Below are 17,174 nucleotides of genomic sequence, written 5' to 3'. Positions count from 1 at the left end.
TGTCTGCCAAATGACATTTTCTTCTATTTTGTGAGATCTGTTAGATTACATCTTTTTTGATCTCTGTATGATAGTCACATGCATAAGAGGAATGCTAGAGAGCATTTATTCATAGAAAAGATAAATACAAACTTCAAAACCAGTATTCTTTCCCATTAATTGTAATATTTTAAGTAAAATAGTCAATTCTGTTCACAAAAACAATGCTGATATATCACTTTAACTACCTAGCTGTACTATGAATGTCCTACTTTGAAACCTGCCCATTTGTTTTGTGTTGGTGTTTTCTTTTTGCAATAGAATGCTAAAGATTTTGTATCCATAAACGTCTGTTTTGTTCTCTTTCAAGAGAGAAGGTATTAAGACACCTATTGTTTCATTATACCATAATTTGATAGACTGTGTGTGTGATGTATATCCTATTTAATGCTCTCTCTCAATTCTCTTTCTTAATTTAGTCTCCCCCTTCCATAGAGAAATAGATAATTATTCCTACTCCTCTTGAACATTCTTTTACTTCTCTTCCTTTTCTTCTTCCTCATATGTGCTTTTCTTCTAGAGTGCTCCCCTGGATGGAATGGCTGTTAGTAGCGGCTCCGGTCCCATTGGTAGTTCCTGGTCTCTTTTTAGCAAGAGCAGTTTTGCTTATGTCAGCTTGTGGTTCCTTTCCTTCTCTTATTTAACAGCTGAGCTCCTTCTTTAGAACTGCTTTTATTTAGCTGTTGTGATAACTAGGCTGTCGTCTCCTTCTTTCCAGCTGCTTCCACAGGCCACCCAGGTTTTCTTAAGAGCCTGCATGCCTGTAAAATCAGCTGGAAACTAGGACCTACTGTGTGACCTACTGACTGTTACTGGATCACCAGCAAGTGGGGAAATTGCTGACCAAAATGATAGTTTTTATTCTGCCTGTGAAGATAAGTGAGTCTGTGAGTAACGTAAAGGAACTGGATTTCATAATCTTTGATAATCTCCACATATGCAGATAATATCTACTAACAGCAAAAGTGATGTTTGGGATTGGAGAAAGAAAAATAGAACTTGTTCCCTGCCATTCATTATGCTGAAATATGAATGATATAAAATGGCACTGGCCAGATAAGCATGTCCAAAGTCAGCCCTGTTTTGATATTAATAGGTTAAAATTTTTCCTTGATGTTGGCTCTTTTATAGAAAATAACATGTCTATACATTTTATATATATATAAATTGTGTGTGTATAATAAAAAAAGTATAAAAATTCTTATGAAATGTGAAACACAGAAACCATGCCCATCTCAGTTATTTATCTCTTCTAATCTATATTCACTATTTTTCTCAGTTTTGCAGTTAATCATTAATGGGTTTTTTTTTTAAAGCCCCACAAAAATGGGGTGTGTGTTGTTTTTGTTTTTTTTAAGAGATTCCTCAGGGTAGAACTTGCACAAATAATATGGCAGTTCCTTAAAGGGTTTCCTTCCCCGATAGCATCTGGAGATATCTGGTAAAAATGACTGTTTGGGACAGATGTTATCTGGATTGCCTTCCTGTGTAGTATATTACTTCTGCTTTTGTTGCATAAGATAATATTTTGGACTGAAACACCAGTTCCATCATGTTGTACTACTTGAATATGACTTTATTGAAAAAAGTGTCAATAGATATTGCTAAATAGTGGCGTGTTGCATACATAATAATCTTTCCTTTTTCAATTATAGGTAAATTATACTTCTTTTCAGATGGCATTCTGTTTTACCATCCCCATCATGGGAGCATTACTGTTTCAAAGAATCATATGGATTCCATTAAGTTCTATGATGGGGTAAGTGCTTCAGTGGTTTGCAGTTATTGTCATAGATTGTCTTTTAATTTATTTTTTTACAGGGGTATTTATGAAGTGCTGTATATACTCGTTCATTAGGCCGTTCGTTTATAAGCCGACCCCTCAAAATGGATAGGTAAAAATAGCAAAGATTGTAGGACCCTTTCATAAGCTGACCCTATATTTCAGGGGTTGGAAAACTTTGGCTCCCGGCCTGTCAGGGTAAGCCTCTGGTGGGTTGGGACATTTTGTTTACTTGAAGCATTTGGAGCTGCTCAGCTCCCATTGGCTGGGAATGGCGAACCGCGGCCACAGGGAGCTGAGGGGTTCCATGCCCGCAGATGCTCCAAGAAAATGACAAGGTATTAGATATTCAACTCAATGATTCCATAGAGTTTAAAATCATCAAATTTTGGTGTAGACCCGTTTATAAGCCGACTCCCGCTCTTTGATGCGTCACTTTTTTACCAAAAATATTCGGCCTATGAACGAGTATATACAGGAATTAGCAAAAACATGTTTGAATCTTTGATAGTTTTTGCAAGACGTGCAGAATATTGTTGACCTTCAGTAGAATGCCATCTAGATGCTTCTTGGACTCCAGGATACAATTCCTATTCTTTGTATTAGTTTTACTGCACTTTCATGATGACTGAACTGTAAGTAGGACAAGATTTTAGGATGAGAAGTTCATCATGGATATCTTTGTAGTTTGGGCTGCTAGCTTTATTTTATGCAGTGGAAAGGGTTGGTTTTTTTTATTAACTTTTATTCATTTCACAGTGTTTTTAAAAAACTAAGTAGCAACTGTGATTGAAAACAAAAAATGTTTTTTACTTGTTTATACATCTAGCAAACTTATTTTAACCAGATTTTTCATTTTTGTTTTTCAAGTCATAGCTCCAGTCACATGGTTTGTAGATGAAGTGCTGCAGCTATACCAAACATTTTTAACCTTGAGTCAAATGTTCCTAGCAGTGTACCACTTATCATTTAAAAGGTCACGAGGCTTGTCTTTATCTACTGTTGGAGACATTGTGTAACTGACAGTGTGAAAGGGATAACTGGTTCACCTTTCCCAGGGAGACACAAGTGAGGAAGAAAAGCATGCAGCATATATGTTCTACATTATTATATACATTCCAGTTAATTACAGTAAACCACATGAACCATTTGTGACGCGTTGGACCCCTTGGGAAGCCACCTGATGTGCTGAGATACCCCTGAGTCTACCTGTTTTGCCAGCATGGGCCCCCTTTAATCTGTTTTGCTGAGCCAGGCTCTTAAAAACCTCCTCCAACACATACACAGGCAGGGCCACACCCAGCTGCGGATCAGCTCTGGGAAGACTCCGCTTAAGGGACTTGTTCCAGCACTCAGATGTCCACCTCCCTTGGAGTGCAGACCCAAAGACATCTTATGAAATTCGCCCCCTCCCTCAATGTGGAGAGAGGTGTGCACACTTCTTGCCCCCCTTTTCCCCCAGTTAGAAATTACAGAAACTGCGTTTAATAATAAACAAAACAAATTTTATTAACTTTAAAAGACCGATTTTAAGTGGTAAAAGGGGTAACAGACAGAACAAGGTAGATTACTAAGCAAATGAAATCAAACACACAAACTAAGCTAGTTTCACTAAAGAAATTGGTTACAAATAGTATTTCTCACCCTAGATATTGTTGCAGGCAGTTTGCAAAGTTTCTGTGGTTCAGAGTTCCAGTTATATTCCTTTTCTAATTGGACCCCTGTCTCAGTCTGGACTCCCCTCTTGCCTTCCCTTTTGCAGTCTTTCTTCTTGGGAAGACAGGCCACGGAGAGGAGGAGTCTTGTTTGCCTTCCTCCCCTCCCTTAAATAGGATTTACATAAGTCAGGACTCCTTTATTTCCCAAACTTGACACCCCCCTTCCCTTCCCTTCCCTTCCAATGGAAAGTTACAAGAAGTCACAGGTAATGTTTTAGTATGAGGTGACAAGACCACCTGACCCTGTAGTATCACAGCATCCATGAGTCAGTGGCAGTATGGAGCATCCACAGGAAGGCCAAGCTTTTCACGATTCATTATCCTCACTGATGGGCCGTCCACGCTGTCTGGCTTGTCCATTGTTGTACCTGATGTGTTCGCAGTGGGCGTCACCCAAAGTAGCATCGTTGAAATACAGATACATAGTCAATATTCCTAACTTTGGATACAGAAATGATACAGGCATACAAATTGTATAATCACATTCAGTAAATCATAACCTTTCCAATGAGATCTCACATGAGCCATCTTGCATAAAGTACACCTCTACCCCTATATAACGTGACCCGATATAACACGAATTTGGATATAACGCGGTAAAGCAGCACTCCGGGGGGGCGGGGCCGCATGCTCCAGCGGATCAAAGCACGTTTAATATAATGCGGTTTCACCTATAGCGCAGTAAGATTTTTTGGCTCCCGAGGACAGCGTTATATCGGGGTAGAGGTGTATATCTGTTATGTCATATTCATATCATAAGCATATTTTCATAAAGAATATGGAATGACACGTCACACCATTATTTTAGCAGACATAGGCTTTTGCCACTTTCTGACCAAATTGTTAGTCCATTACATGATGATGATTTGCCATGTTAAATATATGCTGTTTCTGATGTATTGCTTTGATGTGACTTCTGAGAATTAAGAATTGGGTTAGTGTGGACAGCTCCATTTAAAAGTAGACAAATCTGTTTTATCTACAGTAGTTTCTTGCTTTCATAGTTTATTACTGAGAGTGGGAATGTGAGATTACTTTGGATGAGCACAAAGTTTCATATGTGCACTAAAAAGAAAAGCACCTGTTTTTCTTCAGTATCAAGTACTTTAAGTAACAGCACAGGGACTTCCAGAGAGCATTGTGTAGATATGATTTCATAAAGTTAAAAAAAGTAAAATACAAGAAAGGCGTGTGCTTAAAGTTGAAAAGCACAATAGTAGAGACCCTTACCTTAGCTCCCTTTTCTTTAATACCATATTGACCGACTCTTTGTAGTTGTATGAGCTATTTTAACACTGACCTTCCTTCGATTGTTTGATTCAAGACACTCACTTTTATAAAACTGTGGCTATTTATGGGGTCGGGCTATCATTTTTGAACTGTTGCCAGGTTTGTGTGCAAAGCAAAACCTTGAAGGAGAATTTTATTGTTTAACTGACTTGGCATGAAGCAAGGGTGGAGAGCTAAAAATATTAAAACATGACAGGAGGATAAGGGGATTGTTAGTGTACTGTTTTTGGAAGGTAGAGTGTAACAATAATATAGATGCAGAGGAAAGGATAATCATTTGCACTTCCAAGTGAGAAAGTATTACAAACAAGAGTAAGTGAGACCTCAAAGTAACATGCACATCTTATAAAATTCTAAAATATAGATTTTCTAATTTTTTTTGTTTAATCTTTTAATTATAACTAATCCTAGTAACATTGTCAACCGAACAAACGTGGATTTGGAAATTGATTTGCGACTCCCACACTTATGGCTGCTGAGTTGACATGCCACTTAATTTCCAGTGAGTTAGTATGGGCAGAGCTTTGTCCTTTTTAAATCTTGATGCTTTTCTCTGAAGAAAGCCATGTGCTCTCCATTCTCGTTGGAGGAAGATTATTACTATGACTTTTAACAAAAAGTGCAGGAAGATCGTTCTAAACTACGCAAAAATGCATGGTCGAAAGGGGTACTGAAAAGAACCATGACAGCACCTGTTAGTGTTTGAGCTGTGTCACCCTCATAACCTAAACTTTAGGTCTGCACAAGAACATTTTCTCAAACTTCACTGTCATTTTAAAAAAAAGTGAACAAAAACAGTAAATTCTGTAAATGCAGAAACATCTAGTTGTAGTACAAGTTTTAGATACTGTTTAATCACTTGGCATTGTATTTTAAAGGTAACTTCTTCAGTTTAAGTTTTGGTCGTTCAAATGCAGCAGATCTCTAATGGTGCTGTGTCCAGAATTTTTGTGTCTAGCTTGATTTCATGAACATAAATCATGCCTGGGTAGGACTAACTTCTCATCAATTCTGAGACTTAGTAGTTTTAGTTGTTCTTGAAGGCACAGTCTAGGATATATTTTAAGGCTTTTTGTGACTACTGACCTTTTGAATAGCACTTTGCTGGCTAGTGAGGTTTATTATCTTCTTTTAGAAAAGAAATCTTCTTGGTGTACTGCCATATATTATGCTTTGAAAGCTTCTATAAAGCTTGATTCTGTTTATTGCATTGTTAAGCAAATATAGTTACATAAAACACACATGGCTTGGGAAATTTACTGTGTTCAACAAATGTCCAGTGAACGGTAAAGTAGCTGTTATCTTTTCTGGTTAAAATAATTTGCCTCTTGATGTGGGATTCCAAACTGTTGCTGCTGACTTGAGGCTTGCGTTTGGTCCCATTTCCACAATTGGATTGTTCCACATTCACCGATGCTGTGGAGCTGCCATTGTGGTAGAGGTGCAGTGCCCCAGAAGCGATGGGTTCCACAACCCAGTTCAAATGGGGGCATGACACACAAACTCACTTCTAGGTCAAGCTCCATGGGTTTTGAAGTCCAGGTCTAAACGTTCCTTATGATAGAGAGGTAGGTAGTTAGAGGTGAGGAGAATGAAGTAGTTTCTGTAGTATGCAAGGTGATTTTTAGGGAAAAAGAAGAAAAGGGAATGTGGTCGTTTTTGGCATCCAGGATGGATTTCATAAAAATCCTCCTTAACTTTCTCTCTCCCTTCAGTAGTCTGAGTGTTCAGTAGCCCGGATAGGAATTCTGCTTGTTGATGGCTATGCTGAAAGACTTCCCCAGATTGAGGCATTCATATTTAAGTATTGACCAGCCTAAAATTTGATTCCTTCCCAATTATCATTAGTAGGATACTGCAAAATAAAACTGGGATTTTTTGTCTACTAGCTGTCCGAGGTAAGATCTACAACAATACTAAACTTCCCTCTCCAATCACACCACCAATCCTCCCAGGATGCAGTGTTTGTGATCCAGAATATGTGCACACACAACTTCATTATGCAGTACCTGTGGTATTTTATTGTATTTAGCAAGGAGGCTAGGAGTCAAATTTTTTTGAAAAGAGAACACCACCAGTGTCCTGCATGAATTTAGAGTGATAGAACCTTACTTTCTACTTTTGTAAAGTAGAGATAAAATTATCTTCATTACAGGATACTAAGGCTTCATTAATGTTTGTAAAAGCATTTTGAGATTTGTTGGATGCAAATACAACATAATTTTATTAAATCAAAATGAGATTGAAATTGACAATCCCATTTTAATGCGTTTTATGGAACAGGAATCTCATCAGTTTCAATTTTCTGTTGGCTTACAAGAATAGAATTTTGGCAGTAGGAATGCTAGACTTATTTATTTGAACTTAAACTCTGTAGGGGGCTGTGAGAGAAACATGGCACTTGAAATATACTTACATGCTGCATCTCTACTGGCAAACCTTGTAGCCATACTTCACTACTGGCGCAGTTCCTCTCATGGTAGTAATTATGAAATCTGTGATGTAAAGGAAGCTTTCCTAACTTACCACTATGCTATCCATTTTAACCTTCAATGTTACATATTTTGCCTTTTATACTACCAAAGGAGGTGTGCCAGCAGAGAACTCTGGGGAACTACTAGTGTAGAGGAAAATAGGATATGGATGGTTGTGGGTTGCCTAAACCTCAAAGCCACAGTTGAACGCTTCAAGAAGGAAATTTAACTCTTAAAGGGTGCAGAGACTTTTCGAAAGGCAACTCTGGTCTTTTTTTGTTTTTGTTTTTTTTAAATCCAGCTGACCAATTTTGAAGGCCCCTTTCAAACTTAAGTTAACTCTTTAATACCACAGGAGAGAGAATTTGTCTTATGACTGGGTATCTGAAAACCCCTATCACTGATTATGGTGGGTCCTTCTCCTACGTTTCTGTACTGGAACTCTTTTGGTATAGCCTTTGCAGGCTTGAAAGGATGCACCGTAAATGTGACTATAAAATGCTATGGATTGGAGAAGAATACACGTAAATATAACAAAATGATATAACTGTTTTTGTTTTGAATGATCAAAACTGTTTATTTTAAAACTTCCTTGTATTTCTTTCTTAGGATTCTACCAGTGTTGTGGCTGCTCTTTTTATAGACTTCAAAAGTTCCTTGCTTGCTCATCTACCAGTTCAGTTCCATACCCCAAGCAACTTCCTGATGATTGGACTTTTCCCAAAATCAAAGATCTATAAAGCTTTTTATTCACAGGTAAAGTAAATAAACACCATCTTGCTTTAAATGTAACGAAAATACCCATAATGTTTTATGTGATGTAAGGATAATGGAAGATGTTTTAGGAAGCAAGATAATCAGGTGGTTAGAGCAAGGGAGTTGGGCTCCTAATATGGGATGAGTCACTGAGATTCACCATGGGATCTTGGGCAAGCCAGTTGACTTTCATATGACTCAGTCAATGCAGCTATTAAGTAAAATCAGCACCTGACTGAAAATAAAATCAGATTCTGGATTTAAGATAAGCTCTCAAAGCTCAACTTCTCAAAGCCTTAATGTGACAAATTAGAGGGTAGCAATTTTCTGAAGGTGACCATCCATTGTAATCATCTCTTTCTGTTAATGATGTGACTTAGAGCAACTCTTCCACCCTTCCCCCTCACCTCAAGCTTCTGGAACTTAATTTATAAGCATGATTCCCTGGGTCATCTAGTCCAGGTCCCAGGGCATGGACTCTATGAGGCTTATATCTAGCTGCTAATCACCAGTGCCTTTTCTCCCAACAGTATGAGAGAAATGTGACTCAAATCTTGTGAGAGAGAAAATCTTTCTTAACTTTTATAGATGTTCCTAGTGATAACTTTCTAATTATGATTGTCATTAGCATATTACCCCATAGTCACTGTTAAAGTTATCACTTGCATTCTCTTCTAGCCAATGAGTTTGGGTTGTAGAGTATAAAGACTGTAATAGTCATATTTCAGGTATGGCACTGGTGTATTTATTTTGCTACAGTAATTATACCTAGTTTTGTACTATCTAAATCAATCATGATGTCAAATCTATCTGCTGAGTTAAAGATAATTTTAACAACGCACAAGGTATTTTTTATGAATATTTGAGACCAGTGCACTGTCTTCTCTGTAGATGTAATGATAGCTTGCTTTTTAACATAGTGCTTTATATTTTCCCAGTGTCCCCTCCCACTGCCTCCTGTCTCTTAAACTGTTGGTTTAATTTGTGATATTCGCAATCCCCAGCAACCCAGAAATCATGTGTTGGCTTGTTTCTCTGGTTCCAGTTTAGTAGTTTATCTAATTACTAGCCAAATCATGTTGATCAGTTAAACTTATCCTTATAGGAATCATGAAGAAGTAGAAAAGCTCTCCTTATGAAAGAGGAGTCCTAAATCCTGGAAAAAGTTTTGAAGATCCTTTTAAATGTGATCATTAGAATAGAAAAACTTAACTTCCTAGATAATTCAAGTAGGGGGGAAATGTATGTATTTGAATAGCTTGTTCTTATCATTCTGTGATAACGTCCTCTGGAAGTATACTGTACCAGGAGAGTTCTTCTCCTGTTATCACTTGCATTAAGAGGTCCTGATGCTTGAAATCTGAGTGGTTTGTTGCATATTTCTGGTTATACACTTATGGATCATGATCCTAGGAGGTCTTTAAAGAAGATAAAAGCTTCACTTGTTTAGCTTTAGTACTGCCAAGTACCCCTTCAATTGATAGTCTCACCCACAAAGTAGATTGTACTGGAAAGTGTGGAGAAGGCTGTGTTTCATAAGGGGCATTTTATAATCATTACATATTTAGGTGCCGAGTCTGGCAGAACAGTCTGAGGATTTTAAGTAGGCCATTAAAATTCTCCAGTAGGACATTAACACTTCAAAAAAAAGTAATATGTTGTCTTCAATAATAAGGTCATAGGTTTTAATTTTATTGTATGCATTAGGATTTCAAAGTAAAAAGCATCAAGTGCTGAGATGCCGAATTGTTGGAAGATTGTCCTCTTGTCTCATCTTTTTATGTCTCAGCGATTTATACTGAAAAGTGTGACTGTAGGTGTTGCCTTTACTTAGAAAGAGGATGGAAAGACCTTAAAATCTTCTGTAACGTCTGCTCCTGATTCCTCGAAATCTGGCTTCTGGGCACATAGTGCCATTTGTAGTAGCATGACTTATATGAATAAGATTTAAGCCATTGTCTCCAAAAGTTAAATCAGCACCTCACTAAAAGTAAAACCAGGTCAATGTTACAAAACACTTGACTTTGAAGGCAATTGTACATAAATCGAAATAATTTCTTACATTTGCCTTGGGACTGAAGAAACTTGTGGGAAGTGTTGAAAACAACTTTAGTCTCATGTTCTCTCTCACAGTCTGCTATGATTTAAAGGTTGAATTTATTACTTCTGTTTGCACCATTTTGTCCCTTTGAACCAAACCAATCCAGTGTGTTGGGTACCATATTTTAATTACCGCTGGAAGCAAAGGAAATGTGGAGCTTCCTCCTTCTGTTTCAGGAGTTTAATATGATTATTCTGTCATAACAGCGCATATGTTTGTGGGATTTTCATTGATAAAAAACAAGCTTAGAGCTCTGCAACTGTTTAAATATCCTCTTCTGCTCACTGCAATTCAATGTTATCCAGGCAATAGGCATTGAGTCCTGTGTCTTTTATCAGTGCAGAAGCCATTAATGTGAACTCTTCTGGCTTTTTGTATCACTGTCCATTTTAGAGTCCTTTCTAGTTTAAGGAAGCAGAAGAAGCCTGTATTCACAAAGAGAGTTCTGATGGAATGGTATGGATGTCCTATATCTGCACATCTCTTGCGATGCTATGGACTCTAGAGGACTATAGGGTTCCCTCCTTTTATACTAGGAACTGAGTTCTTAGAAAGAAGGCTTAGGTGCTCTTATTCTTTTGAAAGTTGCAGGACTTCCACATTCCTAAAGGAAGTGTGTACATATCCAATTCCTGTCTTGCTGCAAGAAGTTGGATTGTAAATACTTAGTGCCTATTAGCAATGAAAGTAGAAGTATGACATGACTTGTGTAATTATATCGTGTTTTAAGTGTGAATGGTGCTGCATTAGGTGAGCGACTATTTCTCCTAGAAGTATGATAGAGCTATATCTTAGAACCATTTCTCAACTTCCTTGAGATATGCATTATTCATTGGCATAGTTTAGCAGCATTGGGGTTGAAAAGGAGCTAGCAGTTGATGGCGGAAGGTATCTATCTTCATTATGCTGGTACATCCATTGTGGGACTGGCTTAAAATCTTGAAATTAGGGCTTGCAAGTCACATTCATCCTCATTTCTCTTAGTAATGTGGATCATTGAAGACATAACTCTCAGAACTTCAATTTCAGGTAAACTTTTCTGGTTTGTCCATTTTGTATTTCACACAGTTTAGCATCCACAAGTAATGTCACAGCCCAGTTTGTTTGCCATTTGGTATACAGTTTGCCCATTCTTTTTGCCTTGTCTCAGTCCCAGGGTGGTCGTAGTGGGATGCTTATTGTAAATCTCAACTCTGCATCAGGAAGCTACCTGAAATCTGTATCCATTATTTTCCTGTAAATGCATGAGTACTGTTAAACATTTATTTGGCAGTTCCCTGATTTTGTTTTTGTTTTGCGTGCCCTGCATTCGGTAAACATCTTTCCTTCCAAATATGTATGATTGTGGCTTCTCCTACCACTCAGCTTTCTCAGTCATGGGATGGCTGGAGGTGGTTGTTTAGTGAGGGGCTTTTCTGTTTTAAAGAAAAGAAGCAGTCTGAGTTGGCATTATAGGTAAGAGACTTAATTTCCTGTATGAAAGAAAAATACTTTAAAAAGATTCTTTGATGGTTAATATACTAACATTTCAAATGTGTGAAAACCAAATGAATTCAATGTTTTGAGGCCTGTTTTTTTGTTTTGTTTCAGGTTTTCTCCTCATGGCAACAGACAAACTCAGGAATATCTTTAAAGGTGATCCAGGCAGATTTCCTATCTGTCGAACAAAAGAGATTGTAAGTTGATGTTGCTCATCTTCATGAATTCACGTGTAATGATATGTATAGTGTAGTGTTTTCTATTTAACATTCAGCCAAACTATGTGATCTCACAAGCACTGTAGAATGTTTTACAGCTGATTCACTTGAAGAACCAGAATGATGATGAAATATTAAGTGTTTTAGAGAGAGTATAAAATTGTTATAACTTTGCACTAATTTTTTTTACCAGTATTTACTACTTGGTTATGTGGATTAAAAATAGAGGAAATTGGCAGGGCTTGTTTTGAATTAAACAAATTGGTGTGCTTATTTTAGACTCTCCAATATGCAGAAGCTATATAATGCCTTGTCCTATCCTGCTGGGGAAAGAGGGAGCCACCTAAAAATGGCCGCTAGCCTCCCAGAACTAGAGAGGTGAGTTGGGTTTTTTGTAATTTCAAAAGATCACGTTTCCAAGAATGATTACCAAGAAGATGTCATATTTTAAGACCTATTGTTTCTCTAACCTCTTCTTAATAAATAATTCTTATGAGATGCAAATATTAATACACCGTCTAAATATTTTTCCCTCTCTGGGAGATCTCTATTAAGTTCTATATCCGTAACATGTTTCACTCTAGTCAAGTTACAGCTATTCATGTGGAGGGGAAAAATCCACATTGTCTTGATTAGAAGATAATACAACTTCACTTTTAAAAGGTTTCTGCAACACTTTGCGGTCAGCAGTATAAGTCGTGAGCCAGTAATGAGAGCACACCTTCCTATTTTGTTACAACAGTCGGAAAGCATTCCTGTTAGCAAAGCAGAAAATGATAAGGTAAGATAGCGCCAAAACAAAACCCTTAAAACAACTTTTTAAAAAATGGATAGGAAAAAAGTTGATAAAATACTGTACTTACACCTTCACTTCTCTTGTCTGTAAAATGTAAACAGGTCTTTTGCTTTGCTAATCTATTTTGCACTGCATTTATTCAATTAGCCTTGCATTACATGCAGCTCTTTCAAAGGTTGGTTGTCCGTCGCATTCGATTAACTGTAAAATATAAAAAAGACATGTATGTGACATATCTAAATAACTAACTATATAACCAAACTTATATTTATAGCTGTTGTGCTCCCTTCTCTCAGTCTTCCCACTGTTTGTTGCTTTCAGTGGTGGTGTTTTGTATTTAGGATTTAAGTTTCTAGGAGAAGGGAACTTGTTTTATCTGTTTGAGTTGTCCAGCATACTTTTGAGCATTTGAAGAAAAATAATAATGACAGTAATAATAATAATAATAATAAATATGCCTTTTACTTTTACTTTAGGTGGTTATTACTATTATAACAGGACTTCCAGGCTGTCACTCCAGTGATCTGTGCGCTTTCCTGGTCACTTTTAACAAGGAGTATGGAAGGTTAGTGTAGTTTTGGTTCTACTGTCTACAGCAGTCATCAAAAAAAAGAAAAAAACTGGTTGGTTTTTCCATTTTTGTACGGAACAGTTCCTGTGATATTCAGGAAGGATGTGAAGTGATTAGGTTGCTAGCCATGGATTTGAAAGACTTGGATTCAATTCCCTGCTCTGCCACAGACTGTGACCATGAGTATTTCACTTCGTCTCTGTGTCCCTCGGTTCCCCATCCTGACAATGGGAATAATTGCACTTTGTTACCTCACAAGGGTGTTGTGAGGACTTGTGCAGTAAAAATCGTGAGGCACTTAGAGTCCAAAGTAATGGCCGTCGGGGTGTGTGTGTGTGTGTGTGTGTGTGTGTGTGATATAAGTATCTTAGGTAGTTAGATATTATTCTATATTAAGAATGGGAATACCACAGATACAACTGGCCATTTGAATTAACTTTCTTGTGGTGACTGCTGTATGTCCATTTGTTTCAGTTTTCTGAGACTGTTCAATTCATCTGTAGGATTAGCAGTATCTCCAAAATGAGCAGATGAAACATTAGATGTTAAGCTAAAGTGACTGGTCACTTGGTGATTTTTTTGTCAGCACTTTGAGAGAACAGGTAGAGAGATTTCATTGCTTGTTTCCTCTGGTGGTGAGTCTTAAAAGCAAATATAACTCATCTTTTGTGTAAGAGGTCAGAATATATTTGAAATCTAGCTAAAATATTGTTTTTAAATGTAGAATCTGCTTTAAAAATGTTTTTGTTTTTGCTGTCTTTTGCCAGACCAGAGAGAATATGTATAACTTCTACCAGCATATGGAGATAGGAAAGAATCATTTTAGAATTTTATCTTGTTTGAGTACTCAGCTCTGTACAAGATTAAACAAACAAACCCCTTTTTTCTTTCCCTAAAAAGCTTATAATCTAAAAATCAGGAATGTAGTCTCCGTAGTAAGGCGGCTCCAGCAAGTATTAACAAGACCTGGCTGGATGGGAATTTAGCACTTCTAAATTTTCAAGTAATTCTCTGTTTTGAGCCAAATGTAAAAATAAATGGTGGGGTTTTCTGTGTGGCTTGTTTTGAACCTTTTTATTTAAAGTTTGCAAACTGAGATATTGCAGCATCTGTACTCCCTGTGAGGGATGTACGTGTGTTTGTTTTTATTGTAAACATGTAAGATTATGCAGTAATCATTTCAAAATAAAGCCTTATTTCATTACTTGGTTAAATGAGTAAATTGATGAAAATTTCTTTGTAACAATGTAACTGAAATTGTATCCTGTTCAAGATAGCTCAGTTGAGGTCCATGCATTGTCTCATGATCAGGGATCCTAGTTTTTCATGATTTAAAAAAAAAATCTCAAATAAACCATACAAATTTGTGGTTTGCCATGATTAAAATGCAACGCTGAACTTTAGTTTCCCTAGCTACTATATTATAGTATAGTAAAATATAGGTATCAGTCGCACACAATGTTTTATTGGTATATTTACAATTTTAAGCAAGTTCAAAGCCTACTAGTGTCATCAATCATTATAATAAAATAAAATTTGCAGAATTGCAATTTGTATTTCTCACATATACCAAATACTTCTATGTCTGTATTGTATATATTCAGAAGTTTTTTTTTTTTTAAATACAAAAATTAAAGCTCCCATTGTCAGCCCTGAGTGGGGAGACTCCTGCTGTCAACTGAAACCTTATTAAAAAAATCTGTTTGGCCCACACAAGGTTGGGCTTAGGTTTATGTGGCCCTCCTTTGTAATAAGGTTGGGCACCAATGGAATAAGTGACACTGGTACTTTAAATAAAATTTAGTTAATGGTTAATATATGTTTTTATTTTTTTCACAAAATGCAAAAACTAAAAATTGTCTGTTTTTCTGTGGCAAAGGGATTTCTAGGATCCCTGCTCGTGATCACTCAGTTTTATTACTAACACACAAATCAAAATTACTCTGGCACATTGTTTTGAAGACGCTATTTGACCTTCTTTCATATCAAAGAAGCCATTGACAGCAATTTAGAAACAGTAGGCTGATGCTGAAAAGACATAAGCCCAAGTGAGTTTCTCCTTTGTTTCTGTATGGGACCAGAAATAGGGAATTTCTGTGTACTGGTCACAGATTTATTTTCGATGGCCATGAGGTCAAAAGGAAGAGAATAGAAGTAACATGGTATAAAGAGAAAACAGAATTGAATTGCTATCTCACTCAGTTTGATTATTTCAGGTGGGTTGTTTATCGGCAAACTATGGATAGCCCTGAATGTTTCAGTGCTGCCCACTTTCAGCGTTACCTTTCAAGTGTTCTTGAGTCCCAGCAGAACCGCAGCGCACGTCAGTCCAGTTACAGTAGAAAGAAAATGAGGCTGTTGGTGGTCTTGCAAGGGTAAGTGTTTCACATGTTAGACAAGCAGTTTCTACAATAGATTCTTCTCTCCTATTCTCATTTATAAGTATTTCAAGGATCCCCATCACTGCTTAGTAGTTCTGTCAAACACAATAAGATTGATCTTCAGAAGAGTACACCGCTCTTAGTTCTGCTCTTCATATCTCCTAGGTTAAGCTATTTTGTAACTTGTAATTCCTTCCTGCCTTCATTGGAAGAAGGTATTCGTAAAATGATGTGTTTTGGTTCATGTTCTGACAACAGTCAGGCGTGGCTTTGGCCTTACCCCCTCCAGTACCTGTTCAAGTGTCTGGAGCCCTCAATAGAGAATACTTTACCTCTGGCCCTCACAGATGTCATCCTGAGTAATGATGAGTGTGTGGTTCTAGTGCAGTACCGCTTTTTTAGTGGGTCATGATAGCGAGGCACTCAACCTCCAGAAACTGATGAGAATGCATTATCTTGGTGTCCCACCCCCTCCCCTTAATCCCACTTCACACATGGTGTCCAACTAAAGGTACTGATCTCAATTTTGAAAGCCCTTGATTTTTTGAGGACCTGAGGTAAATCTTATGAACTACTTTGAGAACTGCAGGTGGAAGTTACTGTAGCCGCTATAGCATTGTTTAGCTTCTGTTGTATTTACTTTATGCATGCAAGTGTTACAAAATACTTACTTCTCTGTTACACCCAGTAGATATCATTTATTGTAGAGAAGAAAACAATAAAGTACAGCAAAAATGTACAACAGCTTTGTGCATCGTGCAGAAAAGCATGTTAGCTGAGCAAACATCCTACTTTTCACAATTAGTTTTATATTTGAAGGTTAAGATACTGAAAATGTTTTGAAAAATATCAATAGGGTGGAGTACCATCCCATTCCTCTCCAAGGGAAAACCTATTGTGTGGAAAATTACTTAAAAGCCTTAAAGGTTTTTGCTAGACTTTAATTTTGAGTGTCTTGAAAATATTTAAATTCAGGGAGTAAGATGTAATTTAATTTTTTGAATACCACAATTAGACCTTTCTTTGGAAAAGCATTGTAAAGATATTCTGAACAAGCAGTGCAGAAGGATTTCTAATAAATAATTTCAGGGTTTTGTGATCTAAATAAGCCATTCATTATTTTTTTCCTCAATGTGAACATAAAGGTAAAATTTTTGTGAGTGAGATTTTAAACACAAAAATAGATAAATGTTAACTATAAGAACTGTTGTTCTTCCTTTTGAATGTATAGCAGCTGATCTTATACACACACACACACACTCTCTCTCTCTCTCTCTCTCTCACTCACTATCTAGGTATATATATATATATAAAGTGTATGTGTGTGTGTTGTAATTTGTTATAATACCTTAATACACCAAGTGAGGCTAAGGGCTTGTCTACATGAACATTTTGTTCTCTGCAAGCTGGTGTGTGAATCTACCCCACACTAGCCTGCTACATACTAACTGTCCATGTGTACCATGCTGAAGCACACTGACAGTTCATTAGTGTGTTTTGATCTACCCGGCTTTGAAACAGGAATACATTAAAATGCGTTAATGAACAGATATCAGCAGGGTCCACAT

At 37.0% G+C, this 17,174-nt stretch overlaps 1 protein-coding gene across 3 annotated transcripts in view; it reads left to right on the top strand.

Annotated features, from left to right (window-relative positions):
* DNAAF9 (dynein axonemal assembly factor 9) overlaps nucleotides 1-17,174 on the top strand; it is a 132,609-nt gene that overhangs the window by 82,659 nt on the left and 32,776 nt on the right. For all 3 annotated transcript variants that reach the window (XM_065597288.1, XM_042855612.2, XM_042855613.2), the window contains 7 exons: nucleotides 1,695-1,798; nucleotides 7,914-8,060; nucleotides 11,752-11,837; nucleotides 12,138-12,236; nucleotides 12,522-12,639; nucleotides 13,131-13,219; nucleotides 15,442-15,600. In XM_065597288.1, the coding sequence (XP_065453360.1) occupies nucleotides 1,695-1,798; nucleotides 7,914-8,060; nucleotides 11,752-11,837; nucleotides 12,138-12,236; nucleotides 12,522-12,639; nucleotides 13,131-13,219; nucleotides 15,442-15,600 (802 nt within the window). The remainder of the gene's footprint in view (nucleotides 1-1,694; nucleotides 1,799-7,913; nucleotides 8,061-11,751; nucleotides 11,838-12,137; nucleotides 12,237-12,521; nucleotides 12,640-13,130; nucleotides 13,220-15,441; nucleotides 15,601-17,174) is intronic.

Source organism: Chrysemys picta, chromosome 5 (genome assembly GCF_011386835.1).
Source record: "Chrysemys picta bellii isolate R12L10 chromosome 5, ASM1138683v2, whole genome shotgun sequence".
In the NCBI taxonomy this organism is placed as follows: domain Eukaryota; kingdom Metazoa; phylum Chordata; order Testudines; family Emydidae; genus Chrysemys; species Chrysemys picta.
The sequence above is the reverse complement of the archived record's forward strand: the minus strand, read 5'-3'. Positions and strand labels throughout refer to the sequence as shown.